General features: G+C 42.0%; 2 protein-coding genes across 2 annotated transcripts; one reads left to right on the top strand and one right to left on the bottom strand.

The window, feature by feature from the left end:
* Positions 1–9,093, bottom strand: LOC149283461 (cerebellar degeneration-related protein 2-like). The gene is made up of 5 exons (XM_089497426.1): positions 9,015–9,093; positions 3,739–3,851; positions 1,957–2,105; positions 1,312–1,476; positions 1–853 (listed from the first exon to the last, which is right to left on the bottom strand). Exons 1-5 carry the CDS (start codon positions 9,091–9,093, stop codon positions 1–3), a joined length of 1,359 nt encoding a protein of 452 aa, XP_089353552.1.
* Positions 9,094–10,728: 1,635 nt separating this feature from the next.
* On the top strand, positions 10,729–16,755 carry LOC149283460 (solute carrier family 68 member 1-like). Its single transcript, XM_089497520.1, has 6 exons — positions 10,729–10,881; positions 11,427–12,152; positions 12,860–13,014; positions 13,815–13,898; positions 15,592–15,735; positions 16,626–16,755. The coding sequence occupies exons 1-6, from the start codon at positions 10,729–10,731 to the stop codon at positions 16,753–16,755; spliced, it is 1,392 nt and encodes a 463-aa protein (XP_089353646.1).
* Positions 16,756–20,253: the final 3,498 nt, after the last annotated feature.

Genomic DNA, 20,253 nt, shown 5'->3' with positions numbered 1-20,253 from the left:
TTAACTATTTACAGATTCTGGAATAAACTTATATTTTGTTCTGTGCTCGTTAATTTCTTCTTTGGTTTTCTTAATGCAGCTAAATATTTCCTGAAACAGAAGCTTGTACTCTGGTTGTGTTACAGAGGAACCTATGTTGGGTTTTTCTGGAGAATGTGGTAGTGAATCTTCACCAGGAGAATTGACATTGGAGAGAACCTGTGAAGGCTTTGCCGTTTGGACGGCCTTATGGTTAAAGAAGTCATCTTCCAACTGACACCTCTGAAGAAGTTCTTCGTATTTGAGTTTGAGAGCACTGTACTGAGAGTCCACTTCATTGAGCAAGGAAATACCCCTCTGCTTCACTGCCTCTGTCCTTCTGATACAGGTTTCTTCATGACCATTCAAGATGGCTTCTGCTGTAACAGTGGGTAAGACCATCTCACTGCTGCTTCTTCTTAGAGGCCTTTTCTCTGCTTCAGGGGGTGGTGTAGCCGCCTCCTGATTTGGGTCTTTGTCTGAAGTATCCTTGAAAGAGATGAAGATGGACTCCGGTATAAGTTTTTCAACACTGCTTGCAAATATAGTGTCAGTGCGGACAATCTCACGCATTTCAGCCACCTGAGCTTCCAGTTCTTCAGCCCGAGCATGGCATGAATCCCTATCAGAAAGGACCTGCTCCAGCTCCAAATTCTCCTTGAAGACTTGTTGAAACTCTTCTTCTAAATTCTCCCTCCTCTTACGTTCAAGGTTTAGCTGTGCTTCTAGAACAGACAAGGTCTTTTTCAAGCTGCAGTTTTCCTCTTCAAGGGGACCAGGCTGGGAATGAAGCGAGGTGATCTTCTCAGCAAACACATGATCATAAACAAAATACCTGCAGGAAATATCACCAGTGAGATCAAGTTTAGTATGCATGGAACTCTCGATACGATCTTCCAAAACAAGAAATACCGCTCCCTACACCCAAAACCATGTCGGCGCATGTCAAGTCACAACATTTGTCCATTCTTCACAAAAAAAATAAGGAAAGAAAATATGTATTTTCTTTACATCACAGGGCAACAGGAGGATTTTAATTAAATTATATGGGGGGAAAAAAACACACATTTTACATTCCTTTCTAGAAAGGTTAAGCTAAAGAGAATTGAGAGAAAAACACAAAACACACTCTCTCTGTGCCCCAATTATACATTTACCCGACATAATGCGTAGATCCTGTGAAGAATTTCATAGACTGAACTAGAAATTATATTTCTTTTAATTAGTGCTAGCATGGCCCCGTTGGACTCTCTTTGCAGAGCTCCATCGGGATGTTCAGGACAGGGCACTTACTTGCGCAGGTCATACAGTTCTTTCAGACAGGAAAAGCTCTGACTTGACCGAGACTGTTCAAATCTCTCACGGCTGCGACAGACACGACCTGGTTTCTTCAGATCATCTACTTGCTTCTGGAGGTCTTCCATGTTACTTTGCAGGGTCTCAATAGTCTCTGTCAAGCTAAACAGAGCAAGCAGAAGTTATTTTTATGGCCCATGTCAGCGAGTATGGTTATATTATTTTCCCACAATATGGCTTGGCTCATATTAAAGTTCAGTTTGTATTATAATACAGAACTCACTAAACAATGAGCTGGAGGAGAAATGAACCATTGTCTCACAGATTTATTAATACAATATTAATGGTCAACCTGTGAGATTCTCCATCATGAAGGGCAGAGCAGACCCTCCAGAGTTAGAAATGGAGAACTGTAATGACCCAAGAGCCAACACGCTCTCCTGGGTTGGATCATCACCATACAAGGTGCGAGTCTTTAGCTCACCTCGGTGACGGCAGCACATCTGTACAGTCATGGCTAACTTATATATCCATGATTCAAGAAGCATTTTACCCTTGGGTACCTTTGCTTCTTGCAACAGAATACAAAGGCTGTGTTTGCAGGAAGGAGAGGTCCATAACGTTCTCTGCCCGGCACCGTACCTTGTTATTTTCTGCTGGGACGACTTGTTCTCCAGCACCAGCTTCTCATTAGCTTCTTCCAGTTCCTTGGCAGTGATGTCCAGCTGCTCATAGACCTTGGCGTGCTGCTCGTTCATCCGTCGCAGGAGATCCAGCTGCTTTGTCAGGTACTATGAGCAAAACACAATGCAAACATGTAGATTACACATTTCTTCACGCGCAGGCTGGAAGAAATACACAATCATTAGCATGGTTTGAAAGATTAAGTCTGGCAAAACGTGTCCAGCTAGTGGGAGAAGGCATCTTGCATCTCAGCCCTCATCTTCCACTGGCATCAAAAGTATTTCATTTAGCAGAAACAGAGGCCCCACCAGTCCAGCACTTTAGAAATATGTTATTGAAGAACGGACATTAGAGGGAAGTCTGTAACAAGCATCTTGTACACCATGAATAGACTGTACATTCGTCACTTACTGAAAGCGCACACTGCAAACACCATTCTGGACTCATGGAAATTGCTTGTAAGGAGGCAGACCAAGTTCCCCTGGTACTCATCAGGTCAGTAACTGATGTTTAGCCGAATGGATTTTAAACATTATATCTACAGTTGATGGGGATTATGTTTGGGTCTGAATTTATAAACACACATTTATAATGTGAGCTCATACCCAACGCTGAAGTGTATTACTTATCAGATCTGCAAGGATCCAGAAGAGATTCCAGCAAAAGCTGGAGAGTATTGACATACAAAAACGGAAATACTCAAAGCTACAAAGACAAATATTAAACACAACGTTGATAAATGAACCACAATGTGGTCCGAAACGTTGGTTTGATTTTTGTTTGTTGACTAAAGTAGTATTTGGAGACCAATGAGTGCAAATCTCCATCCCCAAATAAACGGATCCCAAGGGATCTTTTTTAGGAGCGAAGGCAGCGTGCATGAGAGCTAGAAATCAGAGGAGAGGACAGACAGAGGTCATCGGATGAGCAGAGAGACGGGTTAGGAGTGTATTAGAGATGAGTGAGGAGATGTAAGTAGGGGAACCGCTGTGAAAGGTTTTAAATGATGAAGACAGGCAGTGAAGAGACAGAGGGGAGATGTGGTAGAAAGCAGGGGGGTGAAGAAGACCGGCAGCAGCGATCATGGTGGATTGCATGCATACAGATGACGATTGTGTCCCTGGCTTCCTATAAGGAGAAGGATTTGTCTTAAAGTATGGATTAACCTGGAGAAGCTCAATATGACCCATTTCAGATTAACAATTTCCAGCGGACAAGAACACAGAGAGGGCTATTTATAGCCCGTTCTCTACAGGCTACGGTTGGCATATTTCTGCTTTATTGAGGACACATGCATTAATATACGCTGAATTAGGGTATAAGGGTGTCTTTTCCAGAATCACAATCACTATATTGGTTAAAACAACGATTCCGGCAATCATCCAACCAATGGTTCAGTTCTTTACCATACAGCTCGGAGAGCAACGAGGGCTCTGGCCCAACCCCTTAGGATGGCCGCCTGGCCCTCTTGAAGAAGGACAAGAGCGAGGAGGGGGCAACAGGTTAAAAAAATCCATGCCCTGCTTTCGCTTGGCATCCTCATCGGTGACCTTTCAAGAATCGTATCATGGAAAAACAGACCACCAAGAACAGAACCGCAAGACTGGCGAGCGATTGCTTTCAGACTTGAATTTTCTTTTTTTGAGATGTGACCCCCCTACGTCGGTTCAGATCTCAAATTCTGCTTTACCCTTTGCTATCCACCTCTAGAAGTACATCATGTGTTCTAGAGTCACGTACTTCAATCTCCTGGATCTGCTCCTCGTTGGTGGCATACATCTGCTGCAGAGATTCCTCCAATTCGGTGTTACGATCCAGAAGAGTCTTGCCCAGCTCGGCCGCAAGCTGCAGATCTAGAAACATATCCATAATAATAATAATACGTGAGTCATGAGCCGCGACAGATAATAAAACACGCGGCACTCAGATCACAGGCAAGCCGCAGGAACAGGTTTAACGAGCCCTAAAAGGAATGCTAAAGGGGAGCAGTCGCCAGCTTTCAGCATCAGTTTGCTTATTAAAACTAAAGCCTGTGCTTTTTTGTGCATGACTGATCAGATCCTACAAAAGATTATGTTATGGGGAGGAATAATCATGCAGGTATGGCAAGGCTGCTCCTACGATGGGTTTCCGATGCATCTATTGCATCTTATTTTAAGCCATGCATTATGTTTATTCAGCGTACGGGGCTGTAAAATTATCCAAGTTATGCGATACGCCGAGTTTTGAAGCCGTGCGCCTTAACATTGGGCCTCGCACTAGATTATCTCATCACGCGTTTCCAGCTTTGGTCGCTCTCCGATTAGCCAAAAATCAGGGCAAGTATATAAATCCACACTACAGCGACTACTCCGAACGTCATTTTGCTTGTACACCAAATTTATTTTGGTCCAAAAAACGGATATAAACATTGACCTATCTACCCAATTCTTGAAAACCTGCCATATACTACTAACCCCATTATGCTCAGCCAGCCTCTTGGAATATCCTGAAGGAAAGGATCTAAAGATGTCAATCCTTGATAAGAAGCGTGACAACTTGTAACTATCTTTTTTTTTTTTTTTTTTTTATAAAAGGTTTGAGGCGTCTTACTTTCGGAAGCGGTACAATGTGTTACACCGGCGCATGACATCATACATTCCTGGTGCGTGGCTTTTGTTACTTCAAAATCTAGACAATTGTGCATTATTCGAAATTCCACCAGCGATAAGACGCATCGGTAACATACACAGCAGGGTGGGGTACCCTGAGGAACACAACTCCTACAAAGCTCAAAGCCGTTCAAAACAATCTTTAAATTTTAAAAAACATACAGACTTTCGGGAAATATTTTATTGGCGAATTCTGGTGCAGCAATAGCCCATCGGTTTCCATGGTGATTGCACCAACCTTCTGAAACGGTCTTAAAGAGGACTTGACCAATCTACTCAAACATTCAAAACCTGGGTGCCAACAGTCCCGAATCTGCCTGGGAGTCCTGACAGCGCAGGCTTATAGACCTACCAGCAAGCCATTTTGATTTGCTCCAGATGTTATTGTTTATGGTTCTACAAAGCGCCACCATATTCCGCAGCGCTGTACAATGAGATTGTAACAAAAAGATAAGGAGATGGCAACTGTAGAAATCCGGTGGCATCACATCTCCCCCTGTGCTGACGTTATGCGTTCAGAGGTGTCCCAGAAAAGGGAACGCGAGATCCGTAATCACGTAGATACGAGAATGCAGAAGTTTTTAAATTAATGTATACAGGAATGTATCGCTTGTGGTGCCGGCACTGGATTTTGCAGGGGTATGCGAGTTATTTATGGTATTTCTGGAGGGACAGCGTATTCTGCTGGCATCGCGGGTCTAAAATAAACACGCACTTGCCGTGTTACGCCGCGTGTCATAACCTTTGTGTCCTGTGATTTTTAAAGGGTCTTTGGTAAAATGCAGCCAGCTCATTCCTGAACAATCACCGCGCTTCCCACAAGGAACAGACCCAAGACGCGTATCCAGCCCAGCTGCGCTCCGGAACACAGAGACCCCATTCAAGAACACAGAGGGGGGTCTTACAATCACAGGAAGGAAGGCGGTGGAATACTATTTATTATACTATAAACCAAACCGATGAAACAACATCCGACTATCAGAAGTGCTGCATGGTCTACTTTAATGAATTTAAAGGAACAGTCTAGCCCCCAAAATCCAGACAGTTGTATTGATGCTACAACTCACAAGGCTCAGCTGGAGACAGCTAGAGAGTTCTTTTATGATACTAGCGGAGGACAATGGGAGTTGTAGTGCCACAAAACCTGAGAAGGGGTATGCCGTTTTAGGATACGAGCTGAGCATCATGGGACTTGTAGTTCCATAAAAAATGGATGTAATTCATATATTAATAGGACGACAGACCCCGTGGCAGGGATGAGAAGCTCCGCTGCGGTATTTGCATTAGGAGCCAAGCGATTGACCTTGCGGTCCCTGCCAACTGAACAGCGTGGAAGGAGTCCGCGTAGAGTCCAAATCAAGGGAAAGCAGATTAGAAATCAAATTGCACAATCCATTCTCTCTGGAACAAAGAGCCTTCTCACACCGCAGGTGCAGCTCGAGACACCTCAGCAGTCTGTCTGCCAAGCCCTTCTCACTCGGTCAAAGCAGCCTCGCTAACAATCACAGGAACGAGATGGGAATTGGCACTTAAACGTTCATTAACTCTTCCTTACCCAGGAACCGACGCACAGTATTTAAAAACATGTAAAGCCAACCTACTACAAAACATACTATTATCCATCTTTGGAACCGCGTCATCAATATAAAGAAACTACCCAAGAAGCAGCTGCAGTTACCCGCTAGCGATCCCTGATCTGTGCATCCTGTGTGCAGGATAATAACAGAAACCAACAGAAATTGTTCCAGCGCCATTTTATTAGCACGTCTGACTATTTCAGCGGCAAAAGGCTCCACATGTAGGCCCAGACTGACCGCTTGGCACATCAGGCAAACTGCCGGTGGGCCACTGGCCGATGACAGCCCAGACTTACGTGATCTGGTCCTGGATACACAGGCTGTAAAAAAGCATAACGGGCAAACTGACGTATCCACCTTGGTGATAAAACAGCCCAGGCACTTTAAGGCCAGAGGCCGCCTGGTGATGCAGGTGTGGCCACCGTCTGGAAACACGCAGCCACACTCCGCGTTTTGATGCTCATTTGCCCAGTGTGCCAGGCGGCCAGTCTGGGCCTGACGGAAAGCAAACATACGTTAGCAGATCTAAAAATGTTCGATAAAGGTTTATCCACATTAAAAACTCAAAAAGCCTTTTTGCAGCTTCTATGGCAACGACCGCCATGCTTTTGCGTCACAAGACGAGCGCTGCCGCTGAAACATATCAAAGAGGTAACATTTCACGCAAATCAGGAAAGTTTTCGCCATTCAACAAGACTGGGAATTAATTATTTAAAAAGTGGACCAAACATAAAAAAAAAAAACCAAACACTGATTTTGTATCTGGGGCAGAAGAAACTTCCTTAGAGCGTTCCTTCTTCCAGATGTTTTACGATCGCAACGGAAAATGACTCTGCTGGTGTTTTATAGCCCACAAGGGCCGCGAATGAATGAGACACTGTTCCTGAAACTGGCAGGCTGGTACCGGACAGCGCACGGTGGTAAAAAAAAAACCAAAAAAAAAACACCTCTTCTCACTCCTGCAAACAAATGTTTTATATAGCGCCATCATACTCCGCAGCGCTGTACAATGTGTAAGTAATGCATAGCACTGACTCAACGTCATCTTAAAGGGACCCTACTAAGAAATTAAGGCTTGCATTCCCACATTTTGCGAATTGTTAAGGATCTTCGCTCCGTAAATCAGCTTTTGTGTTCCCGATAAGGAAGCATAAAGCTGCATCGTGGTGCGAATCACTAAGAGGTCACTGATGGCAGATCTGTCTCAATAGATCTTTACATCGTGGCTCTGCGGGGGCTGAAACCGGAATGGCTTTTGTGTGCAGGGAGACTGAAATAACTATAAAACCTTGGATAACAGCAGCCACCGTAATGTTCTGTTCTCACGATCTATGCGATTATTCCTCCCCTATCATTGAGCTACTAGCTGCGCCACATTTTGCCACAGATCCCAGTTCCCGGACTTAAATGTTAACACTAAATATTTTCTAGACAAGACACTAATTGACAAACAAACAAAACATTCAGAGATCGCTCTCTGGCGAAAGCCGTGGCAGATCCTCGTTTTGGATGAAATATGAAAAAAAAGTAGTAGTATGTACAAGGCTTGAATGTACTGTTTGCAGAGGAGCTAAAAACTGCTAATTCATTTTAATAGTTTAGTAGTGAAACATCACAAGAAGAGCGTAATTTATTGCGTACACTGAATATCCCCATGAAATCAGCACCACTTTCATTTTTAACAGTGAATACAGCACTATGGAATATGATGGCGCTATAAAAAATAGCTTTAGTGAATACAGCTCTCTGCAACACTGGGAGGCGTCTGGAATCCCGCACCATTGCTCTTAAAGAGATTACATCAACACTCAGCCACATCCGTTACAAGTTAACGTACATGCCGGCCCCGGCGCCTGCATTGCTTAATCATTATCTTTAGATTGACGAGTTAACAGCTTAAGCCTTTTCATGCATTCAATGTGTTCTGAAAGAGGATTTAAGATGGAAAGCAGTATATTTATCAGAAGTGTACCAGAAAAGTTTGGGAAATGCTGGTAGCCAAGTGAGGATGCCTGAGGTTGGTGGGATTTGCAGCCCAACTCAGCAGCTACAGGGTTCACGGGGTCTAAAGCAGTTTAGTTCAGATCTACTCCAAACAGGACCACCTGCTGTCTAATTCTTAACCTTGATGAGCGACGTCACATAAAACCCATCTTTCCCTTGATAATAAACTCATGTATGATGCAGTCATTGTCCTTACCTCAGCACGAAGTGCAAAGATTTCATCACCAGCCTCCAGGATTAACAGCCTGCTTTATGCCCCATCCGTAATACCCGAGTCTTAATTAAACCTGAGATTACAGCCCATGATGGGAAGCGGACAGGGGAGAAGTCCGCCCGGTGACCGCAATAACAAATCGGGGTTTAAAAACACGAAAAACACACGGAGCCCACGCGAGTGTACAGATGTCACAGCAACTTTCAAGACCTCAGAGGTCCGAGCTTCAGATGCTAATCTCTATTTTAGATCAATATAGATTATTAGCAGGAAAAAAAGCGAGATTCCACTCATTGGATCTATACGTCCCTGCTGATTAATACATTTATATATATATATATCACATATATAAACACAGTATTTACATAAAGGATTTCGTGTAGAAAAAACACAAAGAGTGTGTTATGGTGTAATGAAGCCACATGGCTAGCTGGCATTTAAACCCCCGCGCACTCCTTGGGGCCAGCCATGAAGGAAGGGCGAGCCCGGGTCACAATGCGAGGAGTGAGATGAATGCCCGCCGCACATGGAGGTACCGGGCTGCCCTTTAAACGCCCCTCCCTGGCTCACCTTGCTGCAGATCCTGATGGTCATACCAGGGCTCATCCTCCTTGATCTCAAACTCTTCCACGTTGCTGTCGGTGAGCATGCCTGCGGCTGGGGCAGCCCGGGTACGGTGCACTCTCCGCAGACTCCCGTGCGCTGCAGGCGTCGGCTCCTCCAGCTACCGCTGACAGCTCCGACTGCTCCCTATCTCCTCACTGCTACCCCTCCCAACATTATTCCCGAACCCCTCCGGAAACAGCCGAACATCACCAAAGCTTCGCCGCAACGTGGCAATCCGAACCCATAAGGTCCAACCTCTTAAGGGGCGGGACTCTTCGTATAATAAGCCAATTAAGTCAGAAGTTATTATGATTGATATACCTTTACACGAATCATCGCAGACCAACCAGCGCTGGCTTCACTTTCAATGGATACAATAGTGGAAAACGCCCGTAGTTGATTTCCGTGTTATGCTGATGCTCAGGCAGCATCCGGGTTGCGAGGGGCAACAGGCTGGTGGGAGCTTCGAGGTCTCCAGACCCCTGTGCGAGTGTCGGTAGAGCATCTGCCGGCCCTTCTGCCCATGAGTTCTCGCTGTTATTTCCTGGTATTATTGAATTTAATGCATATTTATCATTATATATATATATATATATTTAAATGGCAGCTGATTGAAAAATGTGATGATTTGAAATATCAGAACCTCTCTTTCGCAGATACAGCGATGATTCCTATTATTTTAGTTATGACGGCATCATGATCACGTTATGTGCTGTAAATAAGAGGCAATATAAATCAAGAATAATTCTATAGATCTGGGTGCCATACTTACCGTACCTTACATCCTCTTAAGGCCTGTTGCTTTAAACGTGGGTTTGTCCTAAGCTACAGCGTGTCTATAAGTTATTTATTCACTCTGACAACATCACGTGTTAAATATGTGCATTGAAAACCATGTGAGGGTGATTGAATTGATTAAACGTAAGTTTTAATTTAAAATTCAACATGTTTTTGTAAGTCCAAATTGTTATGTGATGCATTGCTTGTTGTGTCCTGTTTTAAATAATAGTAATAATGACATCATGCTAGTTTTAGCTTAAACAGCCAATAGCAGTGGGTTCTTTGCTATACATTGTGTACGCGCTGCTTTTAGAATCTTGACACGGGAATAACTTATAGCATACCTGCCGACTGTACCGTACTCTTAGAGACAGTTCTTAGTTTTTGCAGAATATTAGAGGATGCTGTTGTTCCAACACTTGTGGCACAGATTTTAATGGCTTTCCGTCTTTGGAAGGGTTAAAGGAGTTTACAGTCCTTCTGTATTTGCTGCGATAGGTAATTCCTGATGGTTCCGCAGTAATTCGAAATCATAGTAGTGTCAGGTGTGACCAACAAGCGGAAAGGTGTGCGCAATTTTCATTTCTTTTCATTATTTCAGTGCCAGCCCTGTGTTGCTCACCCCTCTAGTACTGAAAGGGTTAAACGGGCATATGCATATTATCTAGACTGCATAGAAAAAAAAACATACAGCAAACACCCGGCTGCCGTAAACTAACAAGCTGTGTTTTTTGGGGTTGTTTTTTTTTGCATACATGACCTACGTAGATCGCGGTACCTGTTAGACAACATCAGAGATTGTCAAGCGAACCGGCTCATGTGACACTGTCTGTTCCGGGTAACGCACGGAACCGTCGTAACAGCTACATGTCTTTCTTCTGTTAGGTAAATCCTGAACATGAGGCTGTCCTTAGGAGTCCACTGGCCGGCCCTGGCCTATTGCATGACCACGTTAGGAGCCGGCATGATGAACAGTATATTTAATTTCTACTACGTGAAGCTGTTTCTGAACCGGTACAAGATATCGGAGGGAGCCTTTCATCAAGCACAGGTATTCTAATATAGTAATGCAGTATATATATAATATCTATCTATCCATCTATCTATCTATATAATATCTATATATATATAATATCTATAACTAACCATGAAACTATATAACAATCAGAATATATTCCAGATTTTGGTGTCTATGTGTTGCGCAGGGTAATAGCAAGTGGTTCTATTGCAAGTGATCATATTCTGTTACTCCAGATTGTTATGTCTGTTTACCCTTTGTACAGCGCTGCTGAATATGATGCAGCTTTATTAAAAATAACAATAATAAATCCAGGAAAACTGAATGTGGTGTTTTTAGGAATAATCGGGATCAGGAAGACAGAAAGCAGATCGGGGTGGAAACTATTTGCTGTAGACTTGAAAAATATAAATGGTTAAAAGGGCATAATGGATACAACAATACATACATGTCCAGATTATGAATGAATATGTGTCCCTAAAACGGCCTTATCTCTGGCCAAAGCATTATGTTTTGAGTTCTTAGTAAATGATTGTGTGCTTCTCAGTCTTACTTCATCATTGTCTTCTGTTTTCTAGGTGGTATTCATGATCTGGAACGCCATCAATGACCCTTTGTTTGGTTACATTCAAGATAACTCCAAGGTGCCGTGCTGCTCCCTGCGCCGCAACTCCATTTTCTATGGCGCCCCATTTTACGCCCTAGCCTTCCTCCTTCCTTGGTTTCCCTGGAAAGATTACACGGAAGGCGACTGGCTCAGCGGCGTCCACCTGGTGGTGGCGCTCTGCGTATTTGATGGCATGCTTACGTTTGTGCTGCTAGCGCAGTGTGCGCTCTTTGCCGAGATTTCAACCAGGCATGAAAACCGCCTTCAGCTCATCAAGTATAACCAAATAGCCTCCCTTCTCGGTTCCTCTAGTATCCTCTTTTGTGGACTTGTATCTGATAACATGGAGAAATTCTCCAACTTTCAGACATTCACTGTGTTTCTGGCTTTCCTGTCCACCCTGTGCATGTGCTACACCGGCGTGTTTGGAGTCAGCCAGTATGAACAAAAGGACAGCTCTGTGGAGAGAAGTAAATCAAACACCGCACTCTCTTGGTCCTCCGTCTTTACTCTCACCAAAGAAATATTAACCCAAAGAAACTTTGTCATTTTTGTATCAATGAACTTCTTCCAAGTCTTTCATGCCACCTTCTGCAGCAACTTCATGATGATTTTTGCTGAGAACCTCATCCCCAGAGATGCGCTTCCTTCCTTTGTAAGGAGCATCATGTATGGAGCTGGTTTCATTTTTCCCCAGGTAAAATTGTTTTTTTTTCCCCCAGATAGAATTCTGTAGTTGAAGAATAAAGCGGTGTGGAACTTTATAACCCCAAGATTAACTGTGGAGTGCGCAGTTGCAACCTCACCACAAGTGCCAATGGGGCATGGACACCTCTGCACCACCAGTGACCCTATCGATGGAGTCTAGCAGAAGAGCAGCGGATGTTCTGTTCTACATATCTGTCTTCTGTGCCCCTCTAAATGAGCAGAGACCTCCTGAAAACTTTACTGAACATTACTACTTATGTATTATCTACTAAGGTCTACGTTAAGCCGCCTTGGCCCTTAAAGTAAACATACTTAAAATTCAACAGGCAACTAAATATAGCTGGCAGGCCTGGACTTACTGTTGGTTGTTTTAGCACAACGGCATTATTAAGAAGAGCACTTCAGGCTGCTATGTATACAGAGACAAAGCTGTAAACCCCCCCCCACTACAGAGAGTTAGCCCCAGCATTTTCACGTGCCAGTTCAACTATGGGTTGAATTAAGTAACTAATTGTATAGATTTTTACATACGTTGCATTGAAGAAGCAGGGGTATACTGGGCCAGGTTGTTCAATTGCGATAACACGAATCACTGTTTTTATCTTGTTTTTCTAAACAAGGATTTCCGTTTAGTTCCCTGTAATAGATTTATCTCCGGTGTGGGATCCAGCCTTATATGTCTCGCTTGTGTTTCAGTTTCTTGTGCTCATCAGTCATTCATTACTGACGAAAATTGGCTACTACAAAGTCATCTTGAGTGCATTCTATGTAGAAGTCATTGCTGCTGTCCTCATGCTGTTAGTTGGATCCCAGCATTACTATGTCCTGGCCGTATTCCTCACCACCAATATGTAAGTAAATCCATACTTCTATAGTTAATGTAGTTTTGCACTTTGCCGCCCCAAGCCCTTTTTTTTTTCTTCAAGCGGAAGAGAGCGAGAGGGGCGCCGAGTGGTTTTCGCTTACCAAGTTGTCGGTACCCGCTCGGCGCCCCTCTCGCTCTCCTCTGCGAGCCCTCTAGCTCAGTCTCAGTGCCGGCTTGTAATGCTGAGCGCCGGAATATGACGTCATTTTCCGAGCAGGGAGACTCGCCGCAGGAATGCTGAAAGGTAAGTACAGGGGGGGGAGAGAGTAGATAATGGGGGGGGGGCATTTTAAACTTCGCCCCAGGCGGCATTTTGTCTTGGGCCGGCCCTGGTAGTAATGTCTGCAGTGTAGATGTCAATTGTTTCTCTCTAGGAACCATCACTTCATGGTGGACCACACTGCTGGTTTGCAGTTAAGTCTTATGGGGTTTATTCACTAAAGCGAGAGCAGAGCTGTAAGGAGAGTTGTGTGAAAAGCCGACCCCAATAAGCTTCTACTGCAAGAACAGCATTGGCTGGCCCCATATAATAGTACAATTAGTAAGATTTCTTCTAAGCCTCCTTACAAAATTGAATTATGCATTATACAGGGCAAAATGTAATGTACGTCCGTATGTAATACGTCAAAAACAATAAAATAAAAAGAACCAGTTTTCAAATTATTTACAGCGAAGACGAGTATCACCGGTAAATAATAGGTTCTATGTCAACAGCCCCAAGCCATACAGGCTGTAGGGACGTAAGTGCTTGTGATCTTTTAATAACATGTCTCTCTGTCTTTCTAGGGTTCTTGTGTACGCCTCGTTTAGCTTGTTTAATCTGCCACTTGCTGATATTGTGGATGCTGACTTGGAGAAATACAAGCGCAAGTAAGTGGGATACACTTCGCTAGCATTGGACTCCAGATGAGTCTAAGTTAACCGTGTCTAGTCGCTATACATGTGCTCCTGATTACATACCTGCTCATCCCTTTAGTTTTATTACCACTATTATAATAATTTATATTTTGCAAACAGATTCAAAGATGCAGCAACCTGTAGTGTCTATATATACTGTACTTTATTCCACCCTCATCAACTACACATAGGGGTTTATTCACTAAATGGTGAATTGCAGTAAAATAGTAAAGGGCCCTACATAATGCATTGTAAAAGCACAGCCAGGACAATTCATCCAACTCTTTCTTAATTTCCCGTGCTCCCCCCAGTGAAGAACGCATTGGGATCTTACTGTAAACTTTCTGGACTCCACCTGCTTGAGACTAATCGCAGCCGGGGCAATTCCTCTTTAAGGCCATTATTACAAAATCACTGTGATGGGGCAATACATTTAAATGTGGTGCGGTCGCAAGATGGCAGCTCTCATGTGCAGCATATGTTAAAATAATAGAGGTCGTTTTTAAATTAACACTTAAAGAACCCCAAAGTTCTCAGAAGTTCCTCGACAGTTGTATACAAATTTTAAAATACATCTCTTAGATTCCCCGTTACCAGTAAAAATTAAGATCAATTACAGTATATTGTTCTTTTAAAAACAGTAGAACTTAATTGTCTTTAAAAAAAAAAAAAAATAGCTGGGGGGGCACAATTTTCCGTTCTTGCCTCAGGCGCAAAAGGAGCTAGATACTGCCCTGCTTTTATATCTTAATATAAATAATTTAAATATAATATAAATATATTTTATATCTTAAAAGCGGACTGGATTTACATATTAGCTCACAAAGACCCTAATACAAAAATGTTTCCTGGACGATAAATACATTCATCAACACATTGAGGTCTATTCAATAAAGGGAGAGAATGCAGGAGAGCTGTGTTTTAGTTCGTTGACTTCACTATATGTTATGAAGGTCCTACACCAGTGAGCTTCTACTGCAGGAAGAGCTTGGTTTGCCCTGTTTAATGTATAGTCAGATCAACATGGTTTCTTCAGACTCCTCACCCATTAAATTATACATTATACGTGGCCAGTTCAGCCCTTAATGCTGGAGAACTTTGCCAGTGTTTGCCCTTTTGTAATGAATAGCGTCGAAACCACAACTCTCTAGCAAACTCTCCTGTTGAGTAGAACCGAGTAAGACATTTTTCCAAAACTTGTACATGAACAGATCCAGGCCAGACCACCCATGTATGGACAGGGAGACCATGAGTTCCTTTTCGTTCTCTTTGGAGGGTGACATACTGCTGCCTGCAGGCAATGCAGGCAATTTAAAGTTCATGCTAAGGAGGCAATTACTTGGTTCATTCACTGATATCAGATATTTTGTGGTCGTCTTTTTGAAGAAGAAAAAAGTAAATGTATATTTATATATATCTATTTAGACATTTTCTGAAGTAATCAGTAGTGTCACAGGAAAATGTCTAATGTTATTTTATGAAGAATTCTGGTTCTGCTGGACAGATTCTGTTCCATTTGTGCTCGTATGTAGCTGATGGCTGACCCATCAGAGACTGCGATTACCATATCATCACCTAGAGGTCAGCATGGGCTTTTACTTTTCAGGATTGTCATGTTACGTAGTTAGATTGTTGAGGCTGAACAAGTTCCTCTTATGTTGTGCAGATCTCCACTCTCATCAATGGTTTTTGGGACAAACGCCCTCTTCACCAAGCCTGCGCAGTCACTGGCTCCTATGTTGGTGGTCAATCTTCTCAATCAGTATGGGTATGAGAATTTAGCCGGCAAAGTCGATCAGCCAGACCCCAGGTAACATTCGAAGTAACGCAAGAGACTCTCTTATATTGTTAACTTGCGGATCCATATTATTTATATGAAACTCTCTACAAGTTTCATAGAGAAGTGGATATATTACTGTGTTTTGGTGCCACCTTCTGGTAATACTGTTTTGTTGGCAACATTTATTTTTATATTCATTTTAAAAATCGAAAAGAAACGAGTAAAGTAAGGAGAAAGGTAAGAACACCAAGAAAAAACTCCCATACATTTTATTGACCCAACATTAAAGAGATGTAAGGTTCCATAAACTTTCAGGAGCTCTCTTCATCAATAGGGAATGAAAGACTACACACAATAGGCAGAGAAACAGACAGTTGTGTAGAGGCTTAACATCAAGGGGGACAAAATGTGGACCCATAATACTAAAGCGTTGTGGGATTAAAGGGTATTAACAGGGTGTAATTACAGAAGTTTATAATGTGACATAAAACCATAATCTAGGCTTAATCCATCTACCCGGGAGTTGAAGATGCTGATATAGCTTAATTCCTAGATTGTACAGTCAGTTGTGGTAATGAAGTTGCCCCTTAATATTAATACAGCAAGGCCAGATCCCATTGTACAGGGCTATGTAATATGATGGTGCCATATAAATCAATTTATAATATAGTCCAAGCAATCAGAAATGTCGGCCAACCAGTTTTCTCCAGTTCTGCTTGGATAAAGTGTATATGGTGGTGCGTCACAGTTTGCCTTGTATGTAAAGTAAGTTCTGTCTGTGAATACATTGAATTAAGTGTCTATGGTGGTATATATGATAATTTTCAAACCACTTGTCTTTACAGGTTATTATGAGTTATTAGTGATCATCTAACTGAAATAGTGATAAAATGTAATTTTATGGTCATTCTCTCTTCCAGTCTGTTTTTAGGGCTCCACGACGCCATGTTTTACTTGGCCTGCCTCGTTCCTCTCTGCATCGCCATTGTACAGATCGTTATATGGACTCCATACTCAATCCGATCCAGCCATGTAGTTTCCTCACATTAAGAATATTTAGAATTCAGGGCCTCTTGTTTTAAGCACACTGTGAAAGGAAGAACATCGGTGCCTTATAATAGTTCAATGTGATTTAAATGTTCCTGGTAACCTGTTTGCTTACATGTGAAGCACCATCATCCCTGACCAGCAGCTTTAATCATAGATCAGTGTAAACATGGTTTTTATTATTCATATAGCTAACTATTTGGCCTATTATTCCATACTGTTGGATATTTTGCTGAGGGAATTCAGTTATCATTGTGGTGCCTTCTTACACAGCTTCAGTAATGGTGCTGCCTTAATGCAATGTATGGCTGATCTGAGATCTAAATCTGAAAATCATTTTTAATGAATTGACGACAGTATCAACACTATCATCATATTAGAGTAATACTACATCCTACATATTATTGATTAGGGTATTTAGCCAAGAGGAGTTCATTAATCCAATTGATTGTTTGCGGATGCATTACAGATCCACAATCACTTCTGAGCCACACACGGCACATTATCACATATTATATTAGTAGAAGTGGCTTTATTGTGAGTCAGTGCCGGCAAGTACATAGAATAATTCCACTTAACTAGTCCTTTGATTAAATGGGCTAATGCAGTACTTCACTGCCTGGATCTGGCTCATGCCTCCATTAAATAATGAGCCAAAAGCAAGAGTTTGCTGATGCCTGCATTGGCTTGACCAGTAATCACAATAAGGCTTCTCCCGTACTTGTCAGCTGATTACATTTAAGTAATGCCCTACTATTTATTTAGACATGCCGGTTAAGCAGGAATTGTAACTGTTGCCACGTGAATAATGCGATTCCTTTAATATATTAATATATCTAATTGGCACCCCAATTGCTGTCTTCAATGCCCCACTGCCAACAGTCTAGATGAAGGAAAAAATGGTTCTATTGTTTTGGTGAGTCAGGACTGGCTACATTTATTTATATAGCGCAGATATAGCAGATCCTGTAGCACTGTTAGAATAGGGGACAGTAAAAATAATAATAATATGATGTAATAAAAAGGGGACAATTAAATAGGAAAATGTAATTGTTTAACAAATGCTTACAATGTTAAGCATGACTATTTCATTTTAAGTATAAAAAAACATTTTTAATGCAATGGAGGAGCTCTGACCACAGATACTGCTACAAATGATTATACCGTATTTGCGCGATTATAAGACGACCCCCCAAAATCTGAATATTAATTTAGGTAAAAAAGCCTGAATATATTTCCCTATAGGAAAAAAGTTTTACTAGTAAATATTAATTCATGTAAACTATTTTTTCATATTTAAGAAACGCTATGATTGAGAAAAATGTTTTGGTTTTATTTCCTTTTATTTGCCAACCTGCCCCCCCCCCCAGTTATGCACATCTGTCCCCAGGCTTGCCACCTTATACCCCTCTATATGCCAGTCTGCTTCCCTGAAATGCCTTAACCCCCTATATGCCACTCCGCCTCCAGAAATGCCTCATACCCCCCTATATGCCACTCTGCCTCCAGAAATGCCTTTTAACCCCCTATATGCCAGTGCTTCTGACTCCCTGATGTCTGGTGGGAGCAGCGGGTGGAGGCCGGCGTTAGTTCCACCGGCGCTTCTGTGACTGAGCCCCGGAAGGTCATGTGACGCCAGTTCTCCGTCATAGAAGCGGAAGTGCCAGCAGTAGCGGGGGTTGTCTGCGTTCATGGAGCGGACGTTCGCCGACTGGCAAAGAAGAGAATTCCCCACAGCGCTGTGGGGAATTCTCTCTGGCAGCCGGGGAAGGTATGCGCAATGCGCGTAGACAACCTCTGCTGCTGTCAGCACTTATCGCCGGCGCTTGGTGATAAGTGCCGGCAGCAGCTGAGGTTACCGGACAGGAGGATCTGGGTCCCCTGCAGCGCTGTGGGGGATCTGGATCTTAGTCTCATAGTCAGACCTGGTGCCAAGTGCTGAAAGGGATGCAGTAACCATGGAAATGAAAAGAATGTTTATGCTGGTCCTCAGCAGGATCCACAGATAGGGGCAAATGGTCATGTCACCATGGCCTCCTCTGGTGAGTGTTGCTGTGTTCTTACACACACATAATATAGAAATATTTGTGATGATGAAAAGCTGTCAGATGTAGCACTTAATTTTAAAGCTAATTTAAAGCTATTTAACAGAAATGGTTACTGAAATATTTCAGTGACTGCATAGGAACCTTGCCAATAATGGTTTACTGACAGCTGCAGTGATATTATTATTATTATTATATTTGAGTACATTCCTGATTTATGTTATTGTTCATTTTATCAGAATGAAAACATTTGAAAAAAATGACATAAAATGTATTATTTTGAGAATAAGGGTTTTTTTTAATTTATTTTTGTCTTCATAACTTGATTTAATTTTTATATTGAATGGTGCAATATAAAAACACTAGGGCTGCCTGCCCGCTGTAAGATTGTATCAATGATGTCATCATTATGCTTCTTGCTCATTTTTTTTATATATATGTGAACTGTAATTGGTCATATATAATATATATAAACGGTCATTGGGAAAAAACATCTTTACTATATTTTAAAACATCGGAATAAATTCTGCCTTTTTTGTTATATTACATCAATGACAAGCGGGATCAAGACATTTCGTATGAAATGCCCCGGCTATGCCCTTAGTGGATATCGGAAATTGAAAATATACGTTTTAAAACAAAACTCTAAAAATAACACAACCCACATATAATTTCTCATGCTGGATGCACCTATGATTTGCCTTTAGGAGCTGTGTGTCTGCGTATGACAAAATGGTTTGTTGTAGATACTTTAATGACTTCATTTTTTGGGGGGGGGGGTACACAATTAAATTAAATTTTAATTAAAAGAGAGCTTTTCTCAGGTACCGACTTGTAATCTTGTAGAATTGTTTCTATTTGTTTTTTCAGTCTTTCAGTTAAAGTTTTACATCTTTTATTAGGCCAACAATAAAAAGGTGTAGACCCTCTTCAGATGAAGTAAAGACTTCTGAGGTGTTTTCAGTTGGCCCAACAAAAGGTATTCATTGCGACACAGCTTCTTTGGACCAATACAGTTGTTGTCATTTTTAATGGAGAGGTTGTTATTAATGGTATATATCTTATAGGTTTCCTTGCAAAAATTGTGTTTTGTACGAGTGTTATCTTGGTGTTGGTAATAAATATTATGTAACTGAGGTGTGCCACCTTTTTATTTCTTAGATTTTACAAGGATTATATATATAATCATCCAAAAATAGTTACCGGCACTCCAGGGACTTCTTTAAATAATCACTCTGGACTGGAGTTTCTCGAGTGATTATTTAAAGAAGTCCCTGGAGTGCCGGTAACTATTTTTGGATGTTATATGATTTGCTGTTGCAGCTACTTGGCACCGGGCAAAAAAGTGGTGATTGGAGTGCAATTGTTAATTTTGGACTATATATATATATATATAATTTTAGGGTGTTGGGCGTTAATATGGAATGCTTGTTGCTGAAACAATAATAAAGAATAC

This window comes from Sceloporus occidentalis, unplaced genomic scaffold (assembly GCF_023333645.1).
Source record: "Sceloporus occidentalis isolate IW3139 unplaced genomic scaffold, rSceOcc1.0.p SCAF_103, whole genome shotgun sequence".
NCBI lineage: Eukaryota > Metazoa > Chordata > Lepidosauria > Squamata > Phrynosomatidae > Sceloporus > Sceloporus occidentalis.
This window is presented reverse-complemented; position numbering and strand designations above follow the sequence as displayed.

Bases quoted from the DNA above. Each gene is read 5' to 3' on its own strand.
- LOC149283461 (XM_089497426.1), bottom strand. From the start codon at position 9,093: ATGCTCACCGACAGCAACGTGGAAGAGTTTGAGATCAAGGAGGATGAG. The intron at 3,852-9,014 runs GTGAGCCAGGGA...ATATGTTTCTAG, and splicing joins CCATCAGGATCTGCAGCAAG to ATCTGCAGCTTGCGGCCGAG. The intron at 1,477-1,956 runs GTACGGTGCCGG...TGCTCTGTTTAG, and splicing joins TCCCAGCAGAAAATAACAAG to CTTGACAGAGACTATTGAGA.
- LOC149283460 (XM_089497520.1), top strand. From the start codon at position 10,729: ATGAGGCTGTCCTTAGGAGTCCACTGGCCGGCCCTGGCCTATTGCATG. The intron at 12,153-12,859 runs GTAAAATTGTTT...CTTGTGTTTCAG, and splicing joins CTGGTTTCATTTTTCCCCAG to TTTCTTGTGCTCATCAGTCA. The intron at 13,899-15,591 runs GTAAGTGGGATA...TATGTTGTGCAG, and splicing joins TTGGAGAAATACAAGCGCAA to ATCTCCACTCTCATCAATGG.